General features: G+C 36.2%; 1 protein-coding gene across 5 annotated transcripts in view; it reads right to left on the bottom strand.

Moving 5' to 3' along the window:
• The window catches only part of elovl1b (ELOVL fatty acid elongase 1b), a 37,180-nt gene that overhangs the window by 1,453 nt on the left and 9,123 nt on the right, over nt 1–26,604 (bottom strand). Inside the window, exons 3-10 of one of the 5 annotated variants that reach the window (XM_048203461.1) lie at nt 11,074–11,160; nt 3,994–4,095; nt 2,387–2,423; nt 1,841–2,031; nt 1,544–1,624; nt 1,385–1,441; nt 1,175–1,280; nt 799–935 (exon numbers count right to left, since the gene is read on the bottom strand). In XM_048203461.1, the coding sequence (XP_048059418.1) occupies nt 799–935; nt 1,175–1,280; nt 1,385–1,441; nt 1,544–1,624; nt 1,841–2,031; nt 2,387–2,402 (588 nt within the window). In that variant the 5' untranslated portion in view covers nt 2,403–2,423; nt 3,994–4,095; nt 11,074–11,160. Of the gene's footprint in view, nt 1–798; nt 936–1,174; nt 1,281–1,384; nt 1,442–1,543; nt 1,625–1,840; nt 2,032–2,386; nt 2,424–3,993; nt 4,096–10,672; nt 10,829–11,073; nt 11,297–26,604 lie in introns of those variants that run through there. The other 4 variants (XM_048203458.1, XM_048203456.1, XM_048203459.1 and 1 more) reach the window with 4 other exon arrangements.

The raw sequence follows: 26,604 nt of genomic DNA, 5'->3' as shown, positions 1-26,604 counted from the left end.
CTAATCCATATGAATGGTTTAGTCCAAATTTTCTGAAGAGACTCAATCGCTTTATATGATGAACAGATTGAATTTATGCTTTTATTCACATATAAACATTTATCAGTGAACACAAACAGAAGCTCAACAGAAACTACTTGATGCACGAATAGAAACCTCTCCTGGAAGCTCAAACATGCTGCGTAACAAACGAGAATGAACATCATTGGTTCTCGCACGCATCAAGCAAACTTGCTTGAGCGTTTACACAACTGATGTGTGAGTTGATGATCATTGCTTTATATGTTCATTCATATGGATTAGTTTTACGATCTCTTTATGAAATTTTTGAAGCTTCAAAGTTCAAAGTCATTTTTGGGTGAACTAACCCTTTAAAGTGAACTAAACCTTTAAGTCCTTCACTGCTTTTCTTCCCATCCTGAGCTATTAACTGAATTTGTGAATGGCTCAACCGATTCACTTAAAAGAACGATTCTGTCATGAATCAAATCTCTGACCTGGTTCTCAAGTTCAACTCACTGACTTAAAGATCAGGTTGAAGTGTTTATTGAGTTAACAGCTCATTTGAGTGGATTATCAGTTTCACACAACTTCAGAAGCCTTGGAATAAGTTGAATAGACCATTTGTATGGGCCATTTTGAAGCTTTATAGTCATGGTCACTGTATTTTGAAGATATCCTTTTGGTGTTTTGTGTAACAAAACATGAAGGTGAATAAATAAAAATGTTGGGGTGAATGATCCCTTCAACATTACTACAGGCGAGTTTTATACTGCTCTACAAATCAAATAAACATACCAGCTGAATTGCAGTCATGTATTTTTTCCACCAGAGGAACTTCTGGAAGCGAGGTCCGGCAGCAGAAAGGCCATAGTAGGAGTACATGATTACATGGACACAAGAATTGATCATGGCATGGAAGGAGCCCATTCCACCTGCAAGAAACATTGCAGTGAGTTTTAAATGTAAGTCACATATGCTACAAGCAATACGACAACAAAAACATACTCTGATGACCACCAACACAAAGAGCTTTATTTACAAGAACCATTAGAACATGCAAAAGTTATTGGCTTGTGGAAAAGCAAGTCCATTAACAGGTCAACTGAAACCATACGTGCCTCTCATGTAAATATCTGCTGACTGACCCAGATGGGAAGGTGGATTGACTCACCTGGCGCATAGCTCACACCCCACCACCACGTCCAGGGCATGAAGGAATGGTGGAAGATGTGCAGGAAGGTGATCTGACTGTGTTTCTTACGCAGCACAAAAAACACCTAAGCAAAGACAACAATACTCCATTCATCACTACAAGAACCAACCTGCTTTTTTATAACTAGTTTAAAATAAGAAGTTTTGGATTAGCGTATTCAAATCTTACCGTGTCCATAAGCTCAATGAACTTTGAAAACAGAAATAACCAGGCGACTCTTGCCATCTGTGAAGAAAAGACATCTTTAATATGGAGAATTTGACTATAATTTGATTATATACGCAGTAATTTTTGAGTATATTACAGGAAATTGAATGCAAATCTTACTCTGAGTCCTTGAGGGCTGTTTGAATAATCACATGGGTCACACCTCCACGTGTATCCCGTTGCCCACCCCGACATCAAGAACTACACATCAAGTAAAGATGAATAAGCATATGAATTTATCTTCAGGAACTGGTTGTGAGCAGCAATTCAAACACACAATCGTGTCTCCATAATGAATAAAATATAACACGCCTCTCTCGATACAGTCGATACAGACAAATAAACAAGTGTATTCAAGTTCAAACACATCCGTGCGGTCACACCACCTAGCAGAGCAAAATATCTCTTGATTCTCACCTCATATACGATATATGCAGAGAGGACAACCAAGGACAGGTTGTAAACGATCATAGCTTCTTTCAACTGGTAGGGTTTGCGGTTGGCCATAAACTTAGGGCCGGCGTACAGTACAAAGAAAAGATAAGCAAGCAGAATAGCAGACATACTGACAGGACTCTCCATTAGGAGGTAATCCTTCAACCTTGGGTCTAGAAGGAGAGAGAAACACAAAAACAGCTAATTTAGATATTTCACAAAAAAAAGATTACATTTTATTCAAATATAATAATTGGATGGATTTCCACAAACACGCATTTGAACGTTATGAATTAGTGATGGAGAGTTTTAGCTTTAGCAATTTTAGCTTCCTTGTATCAGTTTTTTTTTTTAAATCTATTGACAGCCTTGTAAATGCATAAACTATTTCTGATTTAAATTGAGTATATTGTGTAAAATAAATTTGAATTCCAGAATATTTCGTGTGCTCTTTAATGGATACTTGCAGCTTACAATCTAGAAGCATTAGTTCACCCAAAAATGAAAATTCTGTCATCATTCACTCACCCTCAAGTTGTTCCATACTTGTATGAGTTTCTTTCTTCTGTTGAAAACAAAAGAAGATATTTTAAAGAGTGTTTGTAGCCAGACAGTTGATGACACCCACTGACTTCCATAGTAGGAAAAAAATTACTATGGAAGTCAATGGGTGCCATCGACTGTATACCAACATACTTTAAAACATCTTTTGTGTTCAACAGAAGAAAAAAAACTCATACAGGTTTGGAACAACATAAGGGTGAGTGAATGATGACAGAATTTTCATTTTTGGGTGAACTATCCCTTTAAAACAAGTAAATGCTAATGCTTCTAGCTAGTAAGCTGCTTTCCGTTCTGAAATGTGTCAGACTGCAACTCATAACACTGTTCAATTTGTTGCTTCTTCTACAGTCAGTTTCACTTTCACATGCAATTGTTATCTGCAATTGTAGTCCACTACTTACTGCCATTATGGTTACTACCGTTATGAGCTTAAATAACATGGCAGAAAAACAGTTTAGAAATCTTGAACATGTTGGAATTTTATTAGCTATTTCAGCTAGCATTTGTTGTTATCAACTTGTATCGTGTATAATCAGCTTTTTATCAGAATTTACAGCATGAGAAAATAAGGAAAAACTTGCCCGAGACTCTATACAGTCTTTTAGCATTTTTTCCCCCCAAAACAAAATCTTTTCAAGGGTTAGTTCACCCAGAAATTAAAATTCTGTCATTTATTACTCACCCTCATGTCGTTCCACACTCGTAAGACCTTCGTTCATCTTCGGAACACAAATTGTGATATTTTTCATAAAATTCAATAGCTCAGTGAGGCCTCCATTGCCAGCAAGACAATTAACACTTTCAATGCCCAGAAAGCTACTAAAGACGTATTTAAAATAGTTCATGTGACTAAAGTGGTCCAACCTTAATGTTATGAAGTGACGGGAATACTTTTTGTTCGGCAAAAAATCTAAATAATGACTTTATTAAATAATATCTAGTGATGGGCGATTTCAAAACACTGCTTCATGAAGCTTCAAAGCTTTATGAATCTTTTGTTGTTTCGAATCTGGTTCGGAGCGCGTATAAAAAAAACTGCCAAAGTCACGCCCCCCAATGGTGAACCATTAAAATTTCTGCACTGATTAGAAACAAAAGATTTGTAAAGCTTCAAAGCTTCATGAAGGTCTTACAGGTGTGGAATGACATGAATGACATGAGGGTGAGTAATTAATGACAGAATTTGTGAACTAACCCTTTCAGTTGTCTGAGGCCACACACACATTGTTTTATGGAACCCATTCAATATATGAATAACTACTACTACTACAATTTTTTTTATTTATTAAATAAGCATTAAACTATTACAGTAATAATATTGTGCTGTAAAGTTAAAACAATCTATAATATTAAATATATACACTAATAATAATCAGATATTGGATCATATTTTATAGAACAGTAAAATTACAAAACTAATACAAGTATGCATCCCTAGTATAGAAGCTAATATAAGATGAACCCAAAAAAAGGTCACATCAGTTGACTATTAGTCTGAATAAAACAAATTAAGATTATTTCAGGACAACTTAATGTATCTATGGGACCATTTCATGAACATGCATTTTTACCTCTTCCTGCTAAGAGGCTTTCATAGACCTCCAGTACTCGGTCTTTCACCATCTCCAGCATTTTCACTGACGTCAGCTTCACGTTTGACTACACAAAAGCACCTGTGAGGGCAAAACAGAGATGTTGTCAGTTCAGAGTATAATGTCACATGGCACAAAACATGCATGAATGCAGATTGCATGAGTGCGATTCCTCAGTCAGCACTTGATCTCCACAATGGGTTTTCTACCAGCAGTCTTATTGAGTTAAATGCCAAACTAAAAATGCAGTTAGTGTTTGTGAGGGAATGAATGAATTCACTGCATCAGGTGACCTTAGCAGCTGAGCTAGTAAAAATGAAAGACCTTGAACCACACATTGGAAACATGTGATGTTCATCTCGTGTCCATTTAAAATCCTCTAGCCAGAATGCTCTCTTACCAATGAGAATTAAAAGAAACACTTACTCGATTTCTACTATAGTTCATTAAAAAAAAAAAAAAAAAAAAAAAGTTACACGTATTGTGTCAGAATTAATCACTTAAAAGAGCTGGAAAGCAATACATTTTATTCCTGATTCTATTGCGCCGTTTATTCTAAATTCGTTGTTTCATTGTCAATTTCCGTCTGCCTCATTCTTTTTCCTCTTGGCTGCTATGGTCTGACGTTGGGAGGCGTGGCCACAGGAGGGAGTGGAACGGCACAAGTGAGGTAATGCTTCCCTCATCTTAACCTTCATGAAACGCTCGGTCACCTCCACCATGAATGTGTCAACGCTTGAGCTTTGACACAATAAACACTCATGGATTTATACCGCTGACTACACAGAGAGAGGAAGCGAAGTCTGATCTTATCACAGATCTGTGCCCCAACTGAACTCTGGGTAAACACAGGAGGAGTTCAGGTGTGTCGCACACTTCGGTTTGAAGTCTTTATTTTTAATAGAACAAAAGAACTTCCTAAGGAAAGTACAAAGACACAGAAAACACTACAGCAAACTCACTACATTCTGGGTTGATTCACAAACCAAATGTTAAATATTAAATGCAGTGACAAAAGGTGTAAAAATTCACCTTGGATCTGCTGCACTGAATAGGCATCTCATTATATGGTAATAATATAATATATAAGTTTTAATCCATATTATATATATATATATATATATATATACACACAATATGTGTGTGTACTGTGTATAATTATTATGTATATATAAATACACACATTCATGTATATATTTAAGAAATATTTGGATGTATATACTCATAATTATATATAATATATATATTTTTTATATATAAATATAATAGATTTTTATTAAATATATATATGAATGTGTGTGTATTTATATATACATAATAATTATACACAGTACACACACATATTATGTAAACACAAACTTTTATTTTGGATGCGATTATATACACACACACACACACACACACACACACACACACACACACACACACAATTAAAAATACAAAAAATAGAAATATATTTAACAAAATATATGAAGTATTTATACAGTACTGTGCAAAAACTGCACAAAATATGGTTTTAAGACAGTTATTTATATCTTTTGCTGTAGAGTGTCAGTAGGAAATGTCAGTTTTTATTTCCAAACATTACTTTTGACATTAATTGTAATCAGCAAGATTTTTGTATGAACAAGGAGTCTGACAACAGAAGGTATGCTCCACACAGAGATCTGATCTCACCATCATAGAGTCTACGATACCATGAAGAAACAGAAAAAACAGACAGTCTAAATCCAGAAGAACTGTGGCAACATCTCTAAAGCCGGGAACACACCAAGCTGACGGTCGGCCATCAGCCGACTAAGTTTTCTCAGTGTGTTCCGCACCGTCGGCTGAAGTTGGTCCTCGTTTTTTTGGCTGATTCAACATGGGCCATCTGATCATTCTGATTGGCTGTTCAGCTATTGCCACCTGCTGGTACGGAAAGGCATTTCATCTTACGCAGGCGCAGAATGGACGTGCTACTTGGCCATCGAGCGTCGGTTTGGTGTGTCAGGGCAACTTTGGACCCAGACGCTGTCGATGTGAACCAACCCGCAGTCTGCTTTCGGTGCCACTAGCTCATCGGCGTCGGCTTGGTGTGTTCCTGCCTTAAGACGTGTGAAAAAACCTACCCGCAAAGCTACCTGAAAACTATGTGCAAGTGTACCTAGGACAAAAGCTGTTTTAACGCAAAGGGTGGTCACACCAAATATTCATTTGATTTAGTTAATTTATGACATTGAGCCTATTTATTGCATTATTTTTTGAAATCCTCCTCACTACTTTAGGCTCAAATGTAATACACCGACCCATTCAGTAGTCATGTGTATGAAGATATATTTTTTATAACCGTATATTTAGATAAGATTAGCAGTAAATTACTCATTTACAGCCTGGTAATACAATGATGTGCCCATATCAGCTGGGAAATATATGACCCAACGACTCCACTATCCTTCTGATAACATATATACACAGACTGACTAGCTCTCATTGGCCAAAATAATGATCTTCATCTAAAGGGAAACTATAGCAACAAGAGGGAACAATGTATAAAGGCTCAATAAATGCTGTCTTTACCTTCCGAAGGCTCCGCACGCATGAATAAACAGCTCTGCCTTCCCGCCACCCAACATCTGCTCAAAAGCAACGATGGAAACTTCTCTTAAATAGCACCCAACAAGTTCAGAGTGAAAACTGACAAACCCAGACAGGTTCTCTCACATATTCTCTGTGTAGATCCCTGGATTGGGGAACACAGATGTCATTTGAGATGCTAGTGATAAGAGGGAGAGCCGTGGGTTATCATGCACATTCATAGACTGAAGGGCTGATCAGAATCATGGACCATGTAACGTCACACACAGAGATGACCTTCAGGTTAAACTGCTTTCTGGCCGCTATCGCTTACAGGAGACTATGTGAAAAAGGTGATAAAATTCCTTGGCTTTGTGAGGAAAATCTAAGAATTAAAACTAATGCATCATATTGACCAGCAAATGAAAGTCAGGAGACCCGAGATAAGATTAGTGCAACACTAAGTTTAGGAAAAGGAAACGCAGACTGAATGTACACATGAATGCATGTGAACTGACCGACTGTTATCAGAAATATTCCTTCCTTTCAGACTTTGTATAATATCAGTGCATATAAAAAAAGCTCATTGAATTTTTCACAATAGTCAAGCGAGTTTATCATCTCAGAACAAGCCTTCCGGCCAGGAGTGATAGATGTTGAACATTCAGTTCACATAAACTTGTACAATCTTGTTCTAAAGCAGATCAGTTCTAAAGATTAACGATAAGATGCACATGGAGGAATGGAATATGGTGCAACCTGGTTTTTGAACACAGAAAGTGATGTCATCCTCGTGTACACTAAATCAAAACGCATGAAGCGACTAAGTGTGGTCCAGTGTGCTCTTGAACGTTTGAACCCTGAGCTTTACGGGGAAAAAAAACATGAATGCAAGCAGTGTCTGATCACGGTTGCCAATGTGGGGGAAATTCAATTGTGCAAGATATGAGAGGCATCTATAAGACGTCTCAGGATTGTCAATGGCTGTGTGGATGTATTGTGAGGTTTTGGCATGGCTGATGGAACACATGCCTCAAGAACTAAATACTCCAACAGTGGAAACTCATGGAAGCCACATCTAGACACACAATAGAGCTTTGACTTGACCAGGTCTAATTGGTGTTTATGTTTCAGTGGGTTGTATTTGGATTGACTGTCCTGATAAAACTAAGCAGTCATTTTGTAGGAAGGGATGCATACTTCAGAATGACAACACTGGCCATGATGTTAGTAAACCTAATTTACAGAAGAAAAAGTCAGTGGCTTTAAGAATTCTGTGAAAGGTGTGAATGTGTCTTCACCTGAATGTTCTTCTATGGATTTTTTAGTAATACTGGAATTAAAATATGTGCAGCACTACTCAGTAGACATGAAGTAATTGGAAAATGGATATAATGTTTTACAAAAAACAAGTTTGTCTGAAAACATTCTTCTAATGTTATTCTCTAGGGGTGTGATGAGATCTCGTGCCACGATATTAAAACGTGACGACATCTCTTGCAAGGTGAAAAGCTGCCTCGCGATAACAGAATATTAAAACCATTTAAAAATCATAATATAGCATAGTGCTATTGTTAAATCACAAATGCTGCGATTTAACTAAAATATGTGTGCAGCATATGCTATATGTGGTACATTAATCCCGAACCTTCACAGTACAGACGTCATGGTTCGGTGCATGCAGTCAGACGACGAATACAGTCAGTCACACTCCAATCCAGAAGGGGGCATGCATGGTAATGCAACGCTGTTTGCTAACCGCCACAACAGGAAAAAGCGCAGAAAGATATGTTTACGTGTACTCTCTCAACCAGGGGAAAGACAGCAATACATTTACCTCAGGCAAGTCATTTGTTCAATAAACCACTTAATAAAAACAAAAAAAAAGAAGCAATTTTATGTTTAGTTTCCTCCCCCCGCTGTATCGAACCCGTACCGAACAGTGACTTCAATACTGAGGTAAGTACCGAACCTTCAGTTTTGTGTACCGTTTCACCCCTAGCTGCAGGTGAAGCTTTAGTTACATGCATGCAGGTTACGTGTTTCTCAGAGCGGCTCAGTTCACAGTAAATGCTGCTCTACACAAACTCAGTCTCTGCATTTGCCATTTGTTTGGGTTCCCAATAACATGCATTTAAAAACGCATATAAAGTCTGATGAACTTTGTGTTTGATAGTGAAGTTTTAGGCTGTTATATACATGCGTGGAGCACGTCTCAACAGCTCGGTTAACAAACTCCATCTCTACATATGCTGAGAGTTTGGGTTGCTTATAATGTTTATCTGGGAACACTACATGCAGCATTTCACCAGATTTGAAACGCAAGTCATTTAAAGCCTACGCCAACACAGGAGAATACATCAATATGTTTCTAAAATACCAGGGCTGGGACGATACATCGATTCTCTATCGATCCTGATATGTTCTCTCTCTAATCAATTCTGAGCTTAGTTTTAACAGCAGATGGCGCTCTAGGCTAATTTTCAACCACACACTCTCAAATGCTCACAGAGAACACTGCTGGACATCGCTTGTGCGTTTGGCGAAGTCATGTAAGTGGTCAGAATGCTTTTATGATGCGAGATTTGTAATTCGCTTAATCATTCATAAAGTTCGAAAAGGTTAATTTTAGGTTTAAGTGGTGTGTGTAAAGGAACTGGAAGCAGGCAGTGTACGAGTGTTTCTAAAGCACGTATAGTAGTGCCATCTGCTGTTTAAAAACTAAGCTCAGAATCTATATGAGAGAGAATCGCGATACATCTGAAAATATCATAATCGCTCCAGATTCTTAGTATTGCGAATCGATATATTGTCCCAGCCCTACTAAATATGCACATTGTTGTTCATTGCGATTTCAAAATAAAAGTTTAAACCCCCACTCTGAGTTTGCATGTTTTGATGCCCACGTGTTCTTGTTTGAGAAAATACAGTGACTGTACTATTTCTATCGTAAAGAAATGGCCAAATATTAAAGATTATGTGGAAATTTGAATTAAATGTTTGGCCAATATGAAGCAAGTATTTGATCATGCTGTAAAGTGTAACAACAACAAATCACCAGGCCGTTGGCACCCCATGCAGGCATTTGTTATAATACATAATTAGGTTTATGTTTTGTATTTAACCATGTATCTTAGTGCTTTTCAATAAAATCAAATGATTACTTTATTTGAACCAATTAATATTTTACTCATTGTTATATGTATTTTAAGTCATTTTAAAGGCTATTGTTCAATTAGGTCTATTTTTATTACTACACACACACACACACACACACACACACACACACACACACAAAAAGATCTGATTACTCGATTAATCATCAAAATAATCAACCGAGAATCCAAATAATTGACAGACCTAGATAAGTTAAAACCTTTCAAAATACACCTCAATTGGTAATGAGAATTGAAAAGAAAATGTGCTTAACTGTCATGAAAATAATGACCAAACTTAACGTCCCTAAAATATTTTCAGTTTTCTTTAAAGCAAAATATAATGATTATTTAATTATTTACATTTTGGGGTGAAATATGACCCAGACACATTCCTAAAAGGTTTTACTTTAGAAATGACAAGTGTCATTCAGCTTCTAGACCAACTCTCAAACTAACCGTCATTCTGTACTGAACCTGAATAAATATAAAGAAAAATCTGATTATAATCAACTAGCCCTTGAGTGAAAGTCAAACCAGAACATAATGCAGCAGTGGTCTCTAAAGATTAGACAGGAAAAAGAAACTAACACAATGACCATTTATGGCAACAACACCCTTCAAATGGAAAAATAAATCATGCCATCGTATGTTAGCATTTAGTTTCACAGAGCTCTAGTCCCTCTTCCTCCGTTACTCTATCACACTTCCCCCACTCCCTCCCTCTCTCCATCTCTCAACATAAGGAAAACATAAAGCCATATCCGGCCCTTTAAGTCTGCTCTGTGAGAATTAGCGGGCAGGCGTAAAATGACACGGTTGCTAGCAGAGACAGGGAACCACCCTGCTCTCAGTCCCCCTGTCATGTGACCAGAACTCATCAGGTCAGAAGCCACAGGCAGAAAAAGACAGTAGAAAATCACTATTAACGGAATAATCTGTCTTACCTTTCCTAGACAGTAGGGCACAAATCACTCTCTGAGCTAAGATTTTGATTCCAAAACAAATGCACTTCAGAGTAACACTGCCATTTATGGGCAATAGCGAAAGTTTTAAAGACTCAAAGTGAAGCTCGAGCGACAGTGAGCTGCTGCGAAAGCGAACAGGTAAGGGTGGGGTTTCATACAGGCTGCGGCAACAGGCATCCTGTGAGTGAATCATGCGGTGAAAAAAAGGGAACATGTTTAGGGTTAATAATAAACAAAAGGAAGAGAAGAAACACGACATAAACGCTGTATGGAGAGGCGACGTCTCCACTTTTACACACTTTATAATAATTAAAAGCAGTCTGGATAGGAAGGGCAGAAAAGGACTTGTGGAAAAAGTCTAATCCAAACGAACGGCTCACCTTACAAACTCCTGCCTCCTATGAGAGTCCTGATCAGTGCTGGCAGCCCAACTCTTATCTTCTCCTTCGGCGTCTGCCCTCTCACTGCTGATAGAGAAAGAAACCAGGACAGCGGTAGTGGAGAGAGGGAGAGGCAAAGAGAGAGAGGGCAGGAAAAGAGAAGGAGAAGTGGAAGGAAAGAGACAGAGTATAAGTGTGTGTGTTAGAGAAATGACGGTGTGACTGGTACGGCTGGCCTCCTGGTCCCTCCCACCCTGACTCACTCTGTGGATGAATAACTGGCTCTGAGACAGCAAACTAGAGGATAGAGACTGAAAATGGGAGTGGGACAGAGAGAGAGAGAGAGAGAAGTCTCTGTGTATGTTTGACTAAATAGCTAGTAAGGTAGAACTATTAACCTGCGGTGGTTTAGACATGGTAAGTGGCAGCAAGGATCCTGTTATGAAAGTTGTAGGTCAAACTTTTGCCTGCCCAATTATGCTAAAAATTATAATCACAATTACTTTGGTCAATATAGTAATCACGATTATGCGTGAGCCATATGACCAAAACCTTATATGAGAAATTTATTTAATGTTAGTGATATTTATCAAGTATTTTCTGGATATAAGGTTGCTGTGATATCTAAGGGTGTTTTCACACTGGGGTCCTCTTTAAAAGAACCAAACTCAGACCCCTTTAAGTGGACCAAGTGTGAAAACACCCTAAATTTTAGATAACCAACGAAATTTCAAATTTTCAATTTCGCAGCAGACTACTAGGCTAACTAATGTAAGTAAAAATGTCCTCAACAAAAACAATAAGTAAACAGTAAGTAAACAGTCAGTGATACAATAAAAACAAAAGAACAAAGTACAAACAATAGGACAAATACAATAGAAAAAAGAAACCGCTTACTTCAGAAATCTAAAAAAATCAAATGTAAAATAAAACACAGTATAGTCTTTACTGTAAGAATTAAACATGCTTTGATTCTTATTAAAGCTACAAAAGTCATTCAGTCAAGAGCAGTGAGTGATTTTCTTAAGTTAGTAACATTTAGTAACAATAAGGAACCAGACAGCAGCAGGCATATTAGCCCGCTGTCATTTAAGACCAAATGCACAGATCCAATATACTGATACTAGGGCTGGGCGATATATCGCATGCGATTGTCACGCACATTTCGTCAGTAAAGCCGGTTCCCTGATTACCGCTAAATCGCCATCACCTGCTTTCAAATGGAGCGGCATTTAATAGACAGAGCCGTAGTTCACTGACAAGCTACGCAATATCGCATTCATTATCGAAGGCGATTCATCTGCAATAATGAACGGTGAAAGTGAACACTCCTCAACCCTGGCGTTTTGACATATTTTTGACGTATTTGACCATTTAGGAGCGAACCTGAATCCCAAAGTTAACTTTGTTTGTCTATGTTCCGCTCCCTCTCGGACAGAAAGTGGCCTGAAGGACAGTGAGAGTTCCCTTTCTTGCTTTTAAAAACACTTTTTCAATGATTATATTATACATATATATATATATATATACACACACACATACACACACACACATATACACATATATATATTATATACAGTGCTTCCCACAGGTTTGAAATATACTTGCGGTGGTAGCCGGGCAAAAAATCCTCCTATTACCCACGTCACAAAAATGGTCTACTACATGTGACAAACAAATAATGTGTGATTTTTAACAGTAATTTTATTTATTGAAATTAATTTTAATTACATAACATATTACATTTAATTACATACTAATATTATGCATTATTATGCATTGTAAATTATGCAAAATTACAGCATTTAAATGGTTTACATTTTCCTATGTTCTCCTTGTTGTCATATAGTGTCTCTCTCAGTGAATGGGACACTAGTAAAATTTATAAAATGAATAATACGTGTTAAATAATGTTCTTAGTGTTTTCTTCCTGTGGGGAGACTACAATAATTTACTATGAATTAAATGGAAATCAAATTAAATACAATTTAATGTGTAACCAAAATACCATTAATGCCCAAAAGAATAAGAAAAAACTTAGCTTGTGACTTTTAATTATAAATCTTTCAGCCCATAAATACACAGGTACTCTTATTTTGAAATGTCTGTACTATTGCAGGCTGATCCTTCAGATTCTTACAATCGTCTAAAACATTTTATATAAAGGCCATAAAGTAGACATTGTAATAATTCATCAACTTGAGTTCATTAGCAATCGCTTGGCATAAATCTGCGCTTTTCATTGATTGAGAATCACTTTGAAGCAGTCTGAAGCGCTGTCGCGTGAGCTTGTAGAACTCGCAACAGCGCCGCCTTGTGACTTTGCAAAATGCAGCGCCCGTTTGAATGTTAGTGGGAGTAAACAGTTCTGACGCACACATAACAAGCAGGTATGAAACGACTAGTTAATCGATCGCGGATGGTTTCATTATCTTGCGCGGATATAAAAGTATAAGAGGATAAAAATAATAAAAGCAAAAATGTGTCTCCGAATATACTTGGGCGGCCGTTATTATATGTGGGCGGCCCGCCCAAGTAAAGTCTATGTGTGGGAAGCACTGATAGATTATATATATATATATATATATATATATATATATATATATATATATATATATATATATATATATATATATATATAAATAATCACACACATAATGCAACTTGGTGAGCATAAGTGACTGTAAAATAAATAAATTGTAACAGTAAATCACAATTTAAAATGTTTGATACAAATATAGAAAAATATATAAAAAAAAAAAAAAAAAAAAAAAAAAATCAAGGCATGTTTTGTTTAGGGATGCTGCGATCAGTATTTTTGCAGCAGATTCCAACTACAGATTTCTTGTCATCATGATTGGCCAATACTGATCCCAATCCCGAATCACTGAAGCTTTATATAACTGATATGTAAGCCCTCTGTTGACTGTCACTATTAATCCCTTACACTCTAAAAGGCATTTTTAATGTTTTTTTTTACATGATATCACGTGCCATACTTAAAAGTAATGGGTTATAACTATACAAAAACAAAAACAAGGTATCATCAAGTACATGGTCTCATTTGATAGAACACCTTTCAAATTTTAAAGAAAATAAATTGATGTTTGGAGGTTCTTATGTTACAACACTGCTGTGAAAGAGTGATGTAATTTATTGATTTATTTTGTTATTGTTCATGCTTGACATGATGACTATTAGAATGTATATATAACAGGTCATAAAATCAAGTTTGCCCTTGTTCACAATCATGCCAACTGCATCTGAGCCAAATTTTGAGTTGATATCTCAAAGCAATCAAAAGTTATGTCATTTGGAACCAATGGTAGACTTTTGATCAAAAGTCCAAAAACCTCTCCAAACAAGTGACCTGAGTGTTAATCGAACATAAGAATTCTTACATGTGTAAACACCACAAAGCATAAAAAATATTTATAATTACATAGAATGAGTAACAAGTAATAAGATCATGGTTGATGAGTGATTATTTTCCAGTGCTGTTTCAGCTGTGCGTCGTATTTTATGGCACATGGTAAATCAAGACCTGTCAATCTGAGCAATTGATGCAACCAAAGCACGCTCCAGCTGTAAAACCGTGTCCGAGTCGTCTTGACACATGGTCCCTACCCACCATACCCGAGATCCAGTTTCCATTGGTTGAACTTTCAAATGATGTTGGAAAACACTGTGTCATGATCACAACACAATCAGATCCCAGAAGTTCTATAGCTTTAGCCAAGAAACATGTCATGTCACTCACTCACATCATGTTGTGTGTAGGGATGCACCGATAAGAAAATTTTGGCCGATACGATAACCGATAATTCTTGATATTTGAAAGCTGATAACCGATATGGCCAATAAATCTAAATCAAATTTTTTAAATAATTTTTGAGAGCCTGATTACAAAAACATTGAAAGTTATAATATTATGTAACCTATATGACAAACCTGCACTGTACTTAATTGTATTTACCTTTTTGAAGTGGTTTCAATCATATTTCAAGCAATTCAAAAACATAATGGTGAACAGTGCACATCTGAAATGTCTCAGCTGAAGGAAATTATCCATTATTTATCGGCTTTAATAATATAACGATAACATTAAAAATGAACATATAATCGGCCAATACTGATATGGCAGCCGATATATTGTGCATCCCTAATTGTGTGTGGGGTTGTTTGAATTGACACACCCTGCTCTATATAAAAATGTGCGATTTACTATGGTTTACTAATGTTACAAAGCAGAACATGCTCAAAAGTATATGGTTTACATACGCATCAGCGGCAACTTTTTACAGTTTTACGTCATCAAAATGCGATCAGTTTGTGAGATAGGCCAAATTTAGTGACTACCAGTCAAGTCATATGATGTGATTATCGGCCGATACCAATCCCTAGTTTTTTTTTCCACTACATGAACAATTATTATCATTTATCATTTACTTTTACTGTATGCATTAATATTACAATACAATTAATCTACATATTTTTACTAAAACATTTTTATACATGAAAAAATACAATGCAGACAGTGAACTTTTTTGAGTGATGATGCAAACAAATATTTGAATCAGACAGTTTGAACTGACTCAAATGAATCTTCCGCTTGAAATGCTCAAGCTCTTAAAAGCGGAATGGATTCTGATTGGCTGTCACTGTTTTTACAGTTCATCAGCTGGGAAAAAAAAAAAAAAAATTCTCAAAGTAATTCCAATGATATTGTTTCCCTGTGTCATTACAGTTAAAAATAGCATACTATAAAAGAATAGTATGCTATTCTTTTATATTTAAAATGATTTTTAGAATATCTTTATCATTATAGTTATCACCCTTGGTGTGAACAAGCCTTAACACTGATTTGATTTCACTACTGAACTTTAAAGAAGTGTTTTTAAGGGAGTTCACACACAGTGATTAGCAGCAACAAAGTGACTGGACATCAGTCATTTTCACTGTGTTGCACGAGACCACAAAACTAGTCACATGACCTGCTTTCTAGGAAATGCAATAGCTAAGAAAATCATGCATTTAAAATAATCTTGATATCAACAGTAAAATAATCCTGAATATACAGTAGTGTTTATTCTAGTACTGAAAACTGAACCCTCCCGGCCTGTGCTTATAATATTATTCACAAGCCGAGGCGAGAAATCAGTGCAACTCTGTAATGATGAAGGGAGCTATTGTTGTACACCGCCCGCTCTAACCAGAAGGACAACAGAGAAAGACACCCTGCAACACAAAGCCAGTATCTATAACATCACTAACCCTCATAAATACAAAAACCTCCTCCAGACCAACAAGAGCACAGCCCTCAGTAACCATGCACAGCCCATTATTAAAAACACCCTGTGCTCTTTTTGCATAACCTAAATCTAAAAGCTAAGCTGTCATGTTCATGCAAATAATGTAAACTACTATGTTCAGTCGAAAAGAAATCTGCATAAACTGAGACACAAATGGATGATTTAGACAGATCATTAGAAAATGCCAAACATATGTTGTTTTTTTAGTTCATGCAAAGATGTACAAGTGGCAAACTCCATTTGAATACAAGTAAAGCTGTGAGAACAAACATATTTGGAAAAAAAGATCCATAAAAAAGGTACTAAAAACATATTTAAATCAGTTCATGGGAGTACAGTGGTTCTACCTGAATCGTATCGCATTTCAAACTGCAAAGTCGTTATTTTGTTTTCTTTTTGGTGCACAAAAAATATTCTCGTTGCTTTATATTATTAAGGTAGAACCACTGTATTCACATGAACTGATTTAAATATGTTTTTAGTATCTTTATGGATCTTGACAGAGGAAGTACCATTGCTGTCTATGCAGGCCTCACTGAGCCATCAGATTTCAACAAAAATATCTTAATTTGTGTTCCGAAGATGAATTAAGGTCTTATGGGTGTAGAACAACATGAGAGTGAGTAATTAAATGACAGAATTTTCATTTTTGGGTGAACTAAAAATTAAAATATTTTTGATGAAATCTGAGGGTTTCTGGAGCCACACATAGGCAGCAATGTCATTGCACCATTTGAGGTCCAGAGAGGTATTAAAGACATTGTTAAAATAGTCCACGTAACATCGCCTCATAACATTAAGGTTGAAACACTGCTGTCACATGGACTATTTTAACAATGTGTTTAATACCTCTCTGGACCTCAAATGGTGCAATGACGTTGCTGCCTATGTGTGGTTCAGAAACCCTCAGATTTAATCAAAAATATTTTCATTTTTGTTCTGAAAATGAACAAAACTTCCTACACGTTTGGGATGACATGAGGGTGAGTACTTAATGACAGAAATGTCATTTTTGGGTGAACTAACCCTTTAAGGGATGTTGAATATGGTCATGCAGAATAAATGCATTAATATATGCTATATAAGTACTAATAAACAGCCAATATCCTAATAATATGCATGCTAATAAGCAACTAGTTAATAGTGAGAATTGGACCATTAATAATTATTATACATAAATCTCAAATCATTGAATTCAGGTGTTCCTAATCAAGCACTTAGGCATACAGACTGCTTCTACAAACATCTGTGAAAGAATGGGTCGCTCTCAGGAGTTCAGTGAATTCAAGCGTTGTACCGTGATAGGTTGTCACCTGTGCAATAAGTCCATTCCTGAAATTTCCTCACAACTAAATATTCCACAGTCAACTGTTAGTGGTATCATAAAGTGGAAGCAAATGGGAACAACAGCAACTCATCCACGAAGTGGCCACGTAAAAAAAAAAAAAAAAAAAAAAAAAAAAAAAAAAAAAGTGGGGTCAGCGCATGCTGAGGCGCACAGTGCGCAGAAGTCTCCAACTTTCTGTAGAGTCAATAGCTAAAGACCTCCAAACGCGTCTTCAGATTAGCTCAAGAACAGTGCGTAGAGAGCCTCATGGAATGGGTTTCCATGGCCGAGCAGCTGCATCCAAGCCTTACATCAAGTACAATGCAAAGAGTTGGATGCAGTGGTGTAAAGCATGCCGCCACTGGACTCTAGAGCAGTGGAGACGTGTTCTCTGGAGTGACTAATCACGCTTCTCTGTCTGGCAATCCGATGGATGAGTCTGGGTTTGGCGGTTGCCAGGAGAACGGTACTTGCCTGACTGCATTGTGCCAAGTGTAAAGTTTGGTGGGGTTGTTTTTCAGGGGTTGGGCTTGACCCCTTAGTTCCAGTGAAAGGAACTCTTAATGCTTCAGCATACCAAGACATTTTGGACAACTTCATGCTCCTAACTTTGTGGGAACAGTGTGGGGATGGCCCCTTTCTGTTCCAACATGACTGCGCGCCAGTGCACAAAGCAAGGTCCATAAAGACATGGATGAGTTGACTTGACTGGCCTGCAGAGTCCTGACTTCAACCTGATAGAACACCTTTGGGATGAATTAGAGCGGAGACTGCGAGCCATTCCTTCTCATCCAACATCACTGCTTGACCCCACAAATGTGCTTCTAGAAAAATGGTCAAAAATTCCCATAAACACACTCCTAAACCTTGTGGAAAGCCTTCCCAGAAGAGTTGAAGCTGCAAAGGTTGGGCCAACTCCATAGATCCCAGGATTAAGAATGGGATGTCATTAAAGTTCATGTGCACGTAATATATTATATTTTATATTCCTGTGTATTTAACTGATCTTCTATTGCCCTACAATCCATCACGCTCTTTAAGATCACAAAACTTTGGGCTTCTGGTAGTACCTAGGATATCCAAGCCCACTAAAGGAGGGAAAGCATTCACACATTTGGCTCCTAAACTCTGGAATAGCCTTCCTGATAATGTTTGGGGCTCAGACTCACTCACCCAAGTGTTCACATAATGCAACTTATGTGCATTATATGAACGCTTCAGATCAATTGCATGACTATCTTTGCTTAATCTTATGAACAGCAGCTACGCTAATTATTCTCCATTTGCTTTTCTGTTTTATCTCGGGATGCCCATCCCGAGGTCACCAGAGCACATCACATTCGGCTTGGATCCAACCTCTTATGAAGACTTCAGATGACCAACACCTATGAAGGACCCTGCAAGGACTTCAGATGATGCAAACTCTGGATCAACATGCACCATTCCAAATTTTGCTATATATATATCCTAATCATTGTTAACATGTTTTCATTACTTCCATGAGCTCATTGTTTCTACCTTAAATTAATACATTGCTTAAATTAATACATTGTTAGCTAACTCTGTGATTTATATATGTACATTGCTGAAATTACAAAAATTGGACACAGCCATCTCTGATAACAATTACTCTAAATTGTAATGTTGACATGCATTCTCTGTAAAGCTGCTTTGAAACTATATGTATTGTGAAAAGTGCTATTCAAATAAATGTGAATATTTTATTACATTATATTATATAATATTATTATTATATTATATTATATTATATAAAATTAGTGTAAACATCTTAAATCATGATTTAATTTTAATACTTTTTAAATGTAAAAAGTATTGTAGAAGTGTTTAACTTTAAATTTTGATTAAAATTAAAAAGTTTGAAGTCAATTTAATGACTATAAAAAAATTGTGTAGCCATAATCGTTATTATAAAAAATTGTTTTTAAAAATTATGTTTGCATGTGGGTCAATGGCACTAAGGCTATGCTGCGGTGCTGCCCAATTCAGATTCAGACCTCATCTGTTATATGTACTGTGAACAGAAAATTCATACACATAAATAAAATAAATAAATAAATAAATACATACATAAATAATAAATAAATAAAAGAATAATTTAAACTTACATTTAATGTAATTTTACAGTAAAATACTGTTAAATTTACATTTTATGAAAGTAAAAATTAAAAAGTCACTGTATAATTTATGATGAAAAACAGTAAATTGACATTTCCCAGAATTCCCTGCTTGACACTTTACATTTGATGTATTTTCATTGAAAACTTTCTTCTTAGTTCTTTCTAATCACTTATGTACATAAGGGTTTTGTGTTACATCAAATGTTGTTAAATTAATGTTTATTGCATTTTATAATGTACATGTGTGTAGCTTACTGTTAAACAATTTACAGGTTTTTACTGTTGAAATCACGATAATTTTTTTACAGTGTAGAAACCAAATTTGATCAAATGCATTTATTTATTTTTTTTGCCATTTATGTAGTGATGCATATTTCACATTATAAACCACATGAAATTTTGGAAAATAATTAGATGGATAGCACCTAGATCTACAGTGCATACAAGAGCTAGATCTCAGCTTTCCACCATTTCCATACTACACACGTCACAGTGATGATTGACCACTCAAAAAAAAAAAAAAAAAAAAAAAAAAGTGATATCAACCTTCCCAATTGTACTAACACCCAAGTCAATCCTATAGCAACCAATGCAGCTACACACCAGAAAATAAACACACAATGATCTGACTTGATGACTAGCAATGTGAACATGTAGCTTAAGAGCATTGCAGAACTACCTTCAGGATTTCCAAATCATAATTTGACCAAATTCGAATGGTGAATCAAACTTGTGATTCACCACAAAGAGCTTTCAACAAGTCCACGCCAAATATGAGAATCTGTGAGGTGACTGTGGATCAAAATTTATGAAGACATATTCAGGTTTGGTCTTGTTCCACAAGGTGTAGGGCTAGAGTGTAATCATTAACAGATTCAACAAACTAGGGGATGGTCTACAGATGGTCTATTAAGAAAGTCAATAACATTTTACTCATTAGCAGAGGAACAAAGATTCCGAACATTAGATTTTTCCACTCCCAGTGACCACAGCATAAATGGACACAACTGCCCAATAGAACTAGAGGACCGTTGGTTGTTAAGTCGGTGAAAGGTGAGATGCCTGAGGAAGTGCTCTCAGACTTTGAGACAAGTTCACCAGTACAATACAAATACTTAGATCCTCATTGTAAACAGGAGATTTGTGTCTCAGATTATTCAAGCTTGTTGGACCGGTGTATCCACCCCCTTAAGGGTGAGCAGTGTGTGTGCGTGTGTTTTTGTGACATATCAGGACACAAATTTGTTTAACGACATGGGTATGACATAGGTATTACAAGGAGAGGGTTACTTATGAGGACATTACCTCATGTCCTCATTTTTTTAAAAGGCTTATAAATCATACAGAATAAATCTTTTTTTTTTTTTCTTTTTTTTTTTGAGAAAGTAAAAGTGTGTACAGTTTCCTGTGATGGGAAGGTTTAGGAGTAGGGGTAGTGTAGGGTGATAGAAAATATGGTTTGTACAGTATAAAAACCATTGCGCCTATAGAATGTCCCCACAATTCACAAAAACAAACCTGTGGCTATCTTCTAAATTGACTTTTATATATTGCAGAGCTTATTAGGTACTACATTTTTTTTTTTTTTTTTTTTTTTTTTTTAAAGGGAGGAAGCTGTTAAAGGAAGTGAAACCGGTACTATCACATGATGTACATGATAACGGGACACCACTCTTGTAAAATATAATGCTTTATAATGTGATACTATACAACACTTTAGTGGCATATTAAAAGTTATAATGTCAATATTTAATGTAATATTTGAGTTATAGGATTTTCATAACACTGCTGTCTTAATTATTCAACATTCCTGTTTTTAAAGCAGTTTTTATGGTAGGGTACAAAATTGTGTTAAAACACAATTAAGCCTTTGGGGACTCTATAACAACACTTAATCAGCTTCAGTTGTGATTCATGCATAAATCTAGCTTAAGTGCTGAAATTGAGTAAAAAAAAAAAAAAAAAAAAAAGATCTTTGATCAGAACAACTGAGAAAACCCCTCAATTTACTGCCACTTGCAAGATGACCTGTTGAAAGAAATAAAAAAACATTTCAGTCCAGACTAAGAACAACACTAAACAAGCAGTGACTTCATGCCAAGACACCTTGAGGAACGTCACTCTTGACCAAGAGAAGAGAACATAAAAGGCTGACTTGAATATGCTAAAAAGAATTTGGATAAGGCTGTGGAGTTTTGAAAGGATTTAATGAGACCAAACTGGAATTTTTTGGACCCATGGATCAGGCCTGGCTTATGACCAGAACACCATCCCCAGGGTCAAACATGGAGGTAGGTCAATCTTGTTATGGAGGGTTTTGCTGCTGCAGGAAGTAAAAATCTTGACCTGACCGCTGTCATGGGTTCTTTGTAATATCAGGCCATTGGCAAAGATTGTAAACTGTGTAAACTAAAGCTTCACTGGATCACTGGACTTTCCAACAAGACAGTGATCCCAAGTATATATCCAAATCAGTTCTGAATGTTCTTGAGAGACCAGGACTTAAGATTCCTTGAAAAACTTTGGTGAGATTTGAAGAAATTAGTGGGGGAAACCAAAGAATATTAATGAGTTGGAAGTTTTGCTCACAAGGAATGGCCTAAGATTCCAGTAGAGAGTGTCAGATGTTTGTAAGCACTTGTTTATTTGAGGTTATGAAGAGCAGGGGCAGGAGACACACATGGTTAACATCTTGGGGCTTAGCCCAAATCTATATTTTTCCAATGACATTTTAATTTTCTGTTAACAGCTTTACTGATATGAAAGAAGCCTTTTTATAGTATTCTTGAGTAAAATTCATAAAATGTACATGATTTGGCACTATAATTTGCAAAAGTTTGCTTAGGTATACCTCCTCGTAAGGGGGTTAAAATTTAGTACATTTTAAGGTTAAATGCATCAATCTGGGGCACTTTGGAAGCTCAAAATTAAGAGCTTCAACCCATGTACAGTGTGCAAATTGACCAAAGAAACAGCATTGTACCTCGACATGAAAAGAGGGTTTAGTTCTTTTTAGTCTGTAGTATCATCTTTTTAGTTGTGATATAGTGTCTACATCGTTTTAGGTGTTTTAGGATGCCAAACAATTATTACAATGAAATAATAATATAATAATGTTTTAGGCCTATATAATTATTCATATGACTAATATCCATATATTGTAAAAAAAAAAAAAAAAAAAAAAAAAAAAAAATGCTCTCTAAATAAATTACACTTTTTATTAGAAATTATAAGACTTTTGTACTAATTTCTAAGATAGGCCTAAATCCTTGAGCTTTTATTTTGATCACCAGATCACCAGCTGATCGCATGAGCAAATGTGCGCAGACAGACTGTATATATACTTAATCACTGTATTTTGCTGTTTAATAAAGGCACAAAGCCATATCACGGTTTCGATTTTAGTTCGTTGGCAAAATACCACATTAGAGAGTTTTAAATTTTCGGTTCATTATGAAACGGTGGCACCGGGACCGGGTCATTAATGGGAAACGCTGAATGAACGTTTAGCTGACAAATGTGCCAAAGTTGTATTATCAGCTGTTATATCATAACAAAAACCCTTCAACCGGACCGAAAGAGAGTCTCGAGGCCTGCCGCTGCTCTGAGTGAGTGACAGGAGGCGTGTCTCTGTACATATGCGGTGTGCGTGAACGCGCTGTCGGAGAGAAGAGAGAGGAAGCGCTACCGGTAACGCTGTATGTATGGATAGTACTGTAGAAAAGCGGTATTGAACTGTTTAACATATTTTAATAGAGAGATATGTTTAGAAAAATGATATTTTGACAGCACTGTTAAGAAACCTCAAATCCTGAAACATTCGGGGCTTGACTCAAAACATTCGGGGCTGAAGCCCTGGCAAAATCGGCTGGCACCGCCCCTGATGAAGAGTAAAGAATTCTGTACAAAATTTGATTATTGGGGGTTGAACAACTTTGTACATGAATGTTTAGAGCCAGTTTGATTTTCTTTTTTTCCCATTAGAAATCAGTAACTCTCAGAATCACTCAAATGTGTATTAATAAACTTTCTATGATGTTTACTGATGCCTTAGTTAAGTGTTTTTGTTTACACAACCAAAATGTCTTGAAGGTCAGGGAGGTTCAATAATTTAGCAGACCTAAATAGGTGGAGGTTTTCTGACAGTGCTCTGCAGAACCAGCTTAAAGCACACACTGAACCAGACTATTTAAATGCTGAGTAAACAATTTCATTTCAATTAAATTTCATTAAAAAAAAAAAAGTTACTTGGTTGTTTAATCTGACTGCCAAGAGTTAACGAGTTAAAGGTGCCCTAGATTATGTTTTTAAAAGATGTAATATAAGTCTAAGGTGTCCCCTGAATGTGTCTGTGAAGTTTCAGATCAAAATACCCCATAGATTTTTTTTTATTAATTTTTTTAACTGCCTATTTTGGGGCATCATTATAAACGCGCCGATTTTATGCTGCGGCCCCTTTAAATCCCGTGGTCCACGCCCACAGAGCTCGCGCTTGCCTTGAACAGTGCCTTAACAAAGTTTACACAGCTAATATAACCCTCAAAATGGATCTTTACAAAGTGTTCGTCACGCATGCGGCATCCATGCGTCGGATTATGTGAGTATTGTATACTGTTATATTGTTTACTTCTGATTTTGAATGAGTTTGATAGTGCTCCGTGGCTAACGGCTAATGCTACTCTGTTGGAGAGATTTATAAAGAATGAAGTTGTGTTTATGCATTATACAGACTGCAAGTGTTTAAAAATGAAAATAGCGACGGCTCTCTTGTCTCCGTGAATACAGTAATAACCGATGGTAACTTTAACCACATTTAACAGTACATTAGCAACATGCTAACGAAACATTTAGAAAGACAGTTTACAAATATCACTAAAAATATCATGTTATCATGGATCATGTCAGTTATTATTGTTCCATCTGCCATTTTTCACTATTGTTCTTGCTTGCTTACCTAGTCTGATGTTTTGGTTGTGCACAGATCCAGACGTTAATACTGGCTGCCCTTGTCTAATGCCTTTTATAATGTTGGAAACGTGGGCTGGCATATGCAAATATTGGGGGCGTACACCCCGACTGTTACGTAACAGTCGGTGTTATGTTGAGATTCGCCTGTTCTTCGGAGGTCTTTTAAACAAATGAGATTTATATAAAAAGGAGGAAACAATGGAGTTTGAGACTCACTGTATGTCATTTCCATGTACTGAACTCTTGTTATTTAACAATGCCAAGATAAATTCAATTTTTCATTCGAGGGCACCTTTAAGGAGGACCAGGTCCTCCTGGTATTTTATAGAAGCAGAAAATCTGCATACTGTAGTAGCATGTTAGTATGCTATGCTTTTTTTTTTTCTTCATGAAATCTCAGCACCTTCTGCTGGCCAAACAAGCCATACTGGAAATGAGTGGAAATCTCCATCACAGTAAAATGTGAAAAATGTGAACCTTCTTCAAGCATCATTTTCTCAGTACCAGAAAACAAAAGTTGATGAGAGAAGAGAAGAGACGAGATGTTTAAACAACAAATGGAATTTAACCACCACCGCACCTGAATGTGACGTTTCATTAAGAGTCAAATGAATTTACATACTGAGAAGTCATAAAAGGTGGTCAACGAGAAACATTCCCCTCACTGGCACTGCTGAGTGTGCGAATTGAAGCGGCACTGAAACAGAACTAGGCCACAAGAAGAATGATCAGGTTAAAGTATTTAATTTGTTCTCTTTTTTTGGGTCTGTCCTGATTTTGTCTTACCCTATTTTTATATCTACTGTAACTGGCACACAAAAACAGATGCATCCACAGTTGTATGCACACTGAAAGAAACTTTATTCGAATGATCTGTTCATATGACATCATAATATTAATTTGTCAATTATGCTCACGAGCGTCTCAAAAGCAATGCATTTGATACCACCTAAGACCAGAAACCTGATATTTGTTTAGTTAGTTACTTGATGAAGATATATGTACTTCTGCTTAAAAAGGCAAAATGCAGTAACAAAGTTTTGTTTTTTATTATTTATTTACCTATTTAAATTAGGAAATGTTGAGCACCAAATCAGCATAATTTCTGGATGATGTAACACTGAAGACTAGAGTAATGATGCTGAAAATTCATCTTTACCATCACAATTTTAAAATATGTTAAAATAGAAAGCAGTTATTTTAAATTGTAATAATATTTCACATTATCACAGTTTTTTTTTACTGCATTTTTGATTGGAAAAAAAAAAGAAACCTTATTGAACATAGACTTCTTTGAAAAACATGGGGAAGGGGAATACTTAACAACCTCACATTTTTGAAAGGTAGTGAATGAAATTCTGCAAAACTACTATATGGAATTCTACAGATATTTGAAATCAGATTTCAAGACAAGAAGATACTCAGTTTCATTCTTTTGAACAAAATCCATAAATTTCTATCAGATATTCGATCTGCGACAGGACAGCTCTCCTTCAAAGAAGTGAATCAAGAGCCACGTCAGTAACAACACAGAGACAAGGAAATTAATCTCATTCCAGCTAGTCAAAGACCAAAAACTTGACAAGCTTGACAGAAAAGACATTACTCAAGTTTCTATAGCTTATGTGTGCTTGGCTTATTACTGCCAGTAAATGACAAGTTTCATCTGTAAATTCCTTTTTTTTTTAGCTCAACTAGGGAGAAACTGTATGCCTTTTTCCCCCCACACAAACTTTCTAAACAAACACTCATGCACTCGACAAAACCAATGGAAATCTGGGACTAT

The sequence above is a fragment of the Megalobrama amblycephala genome, linkage group LG9 (genome assembly GCF_018812025.1).
Source record: "Megalobrama amblycephala isolate DHTTF-2021 linkage group LG9, ASM1881202v1, whole genome shotgun sequence".
Classification (NCBI taxonomy): domain Eukaryota; kingdom Metazoa; phylum Chordata; class Actinopteri; order Cypriniformes; family Xenocyprididae; genus Megalobrama; species Megalobrama amblycephala.
This window is presented reverse-complemented; position numbering and strand designations above follow the sequence as displayed.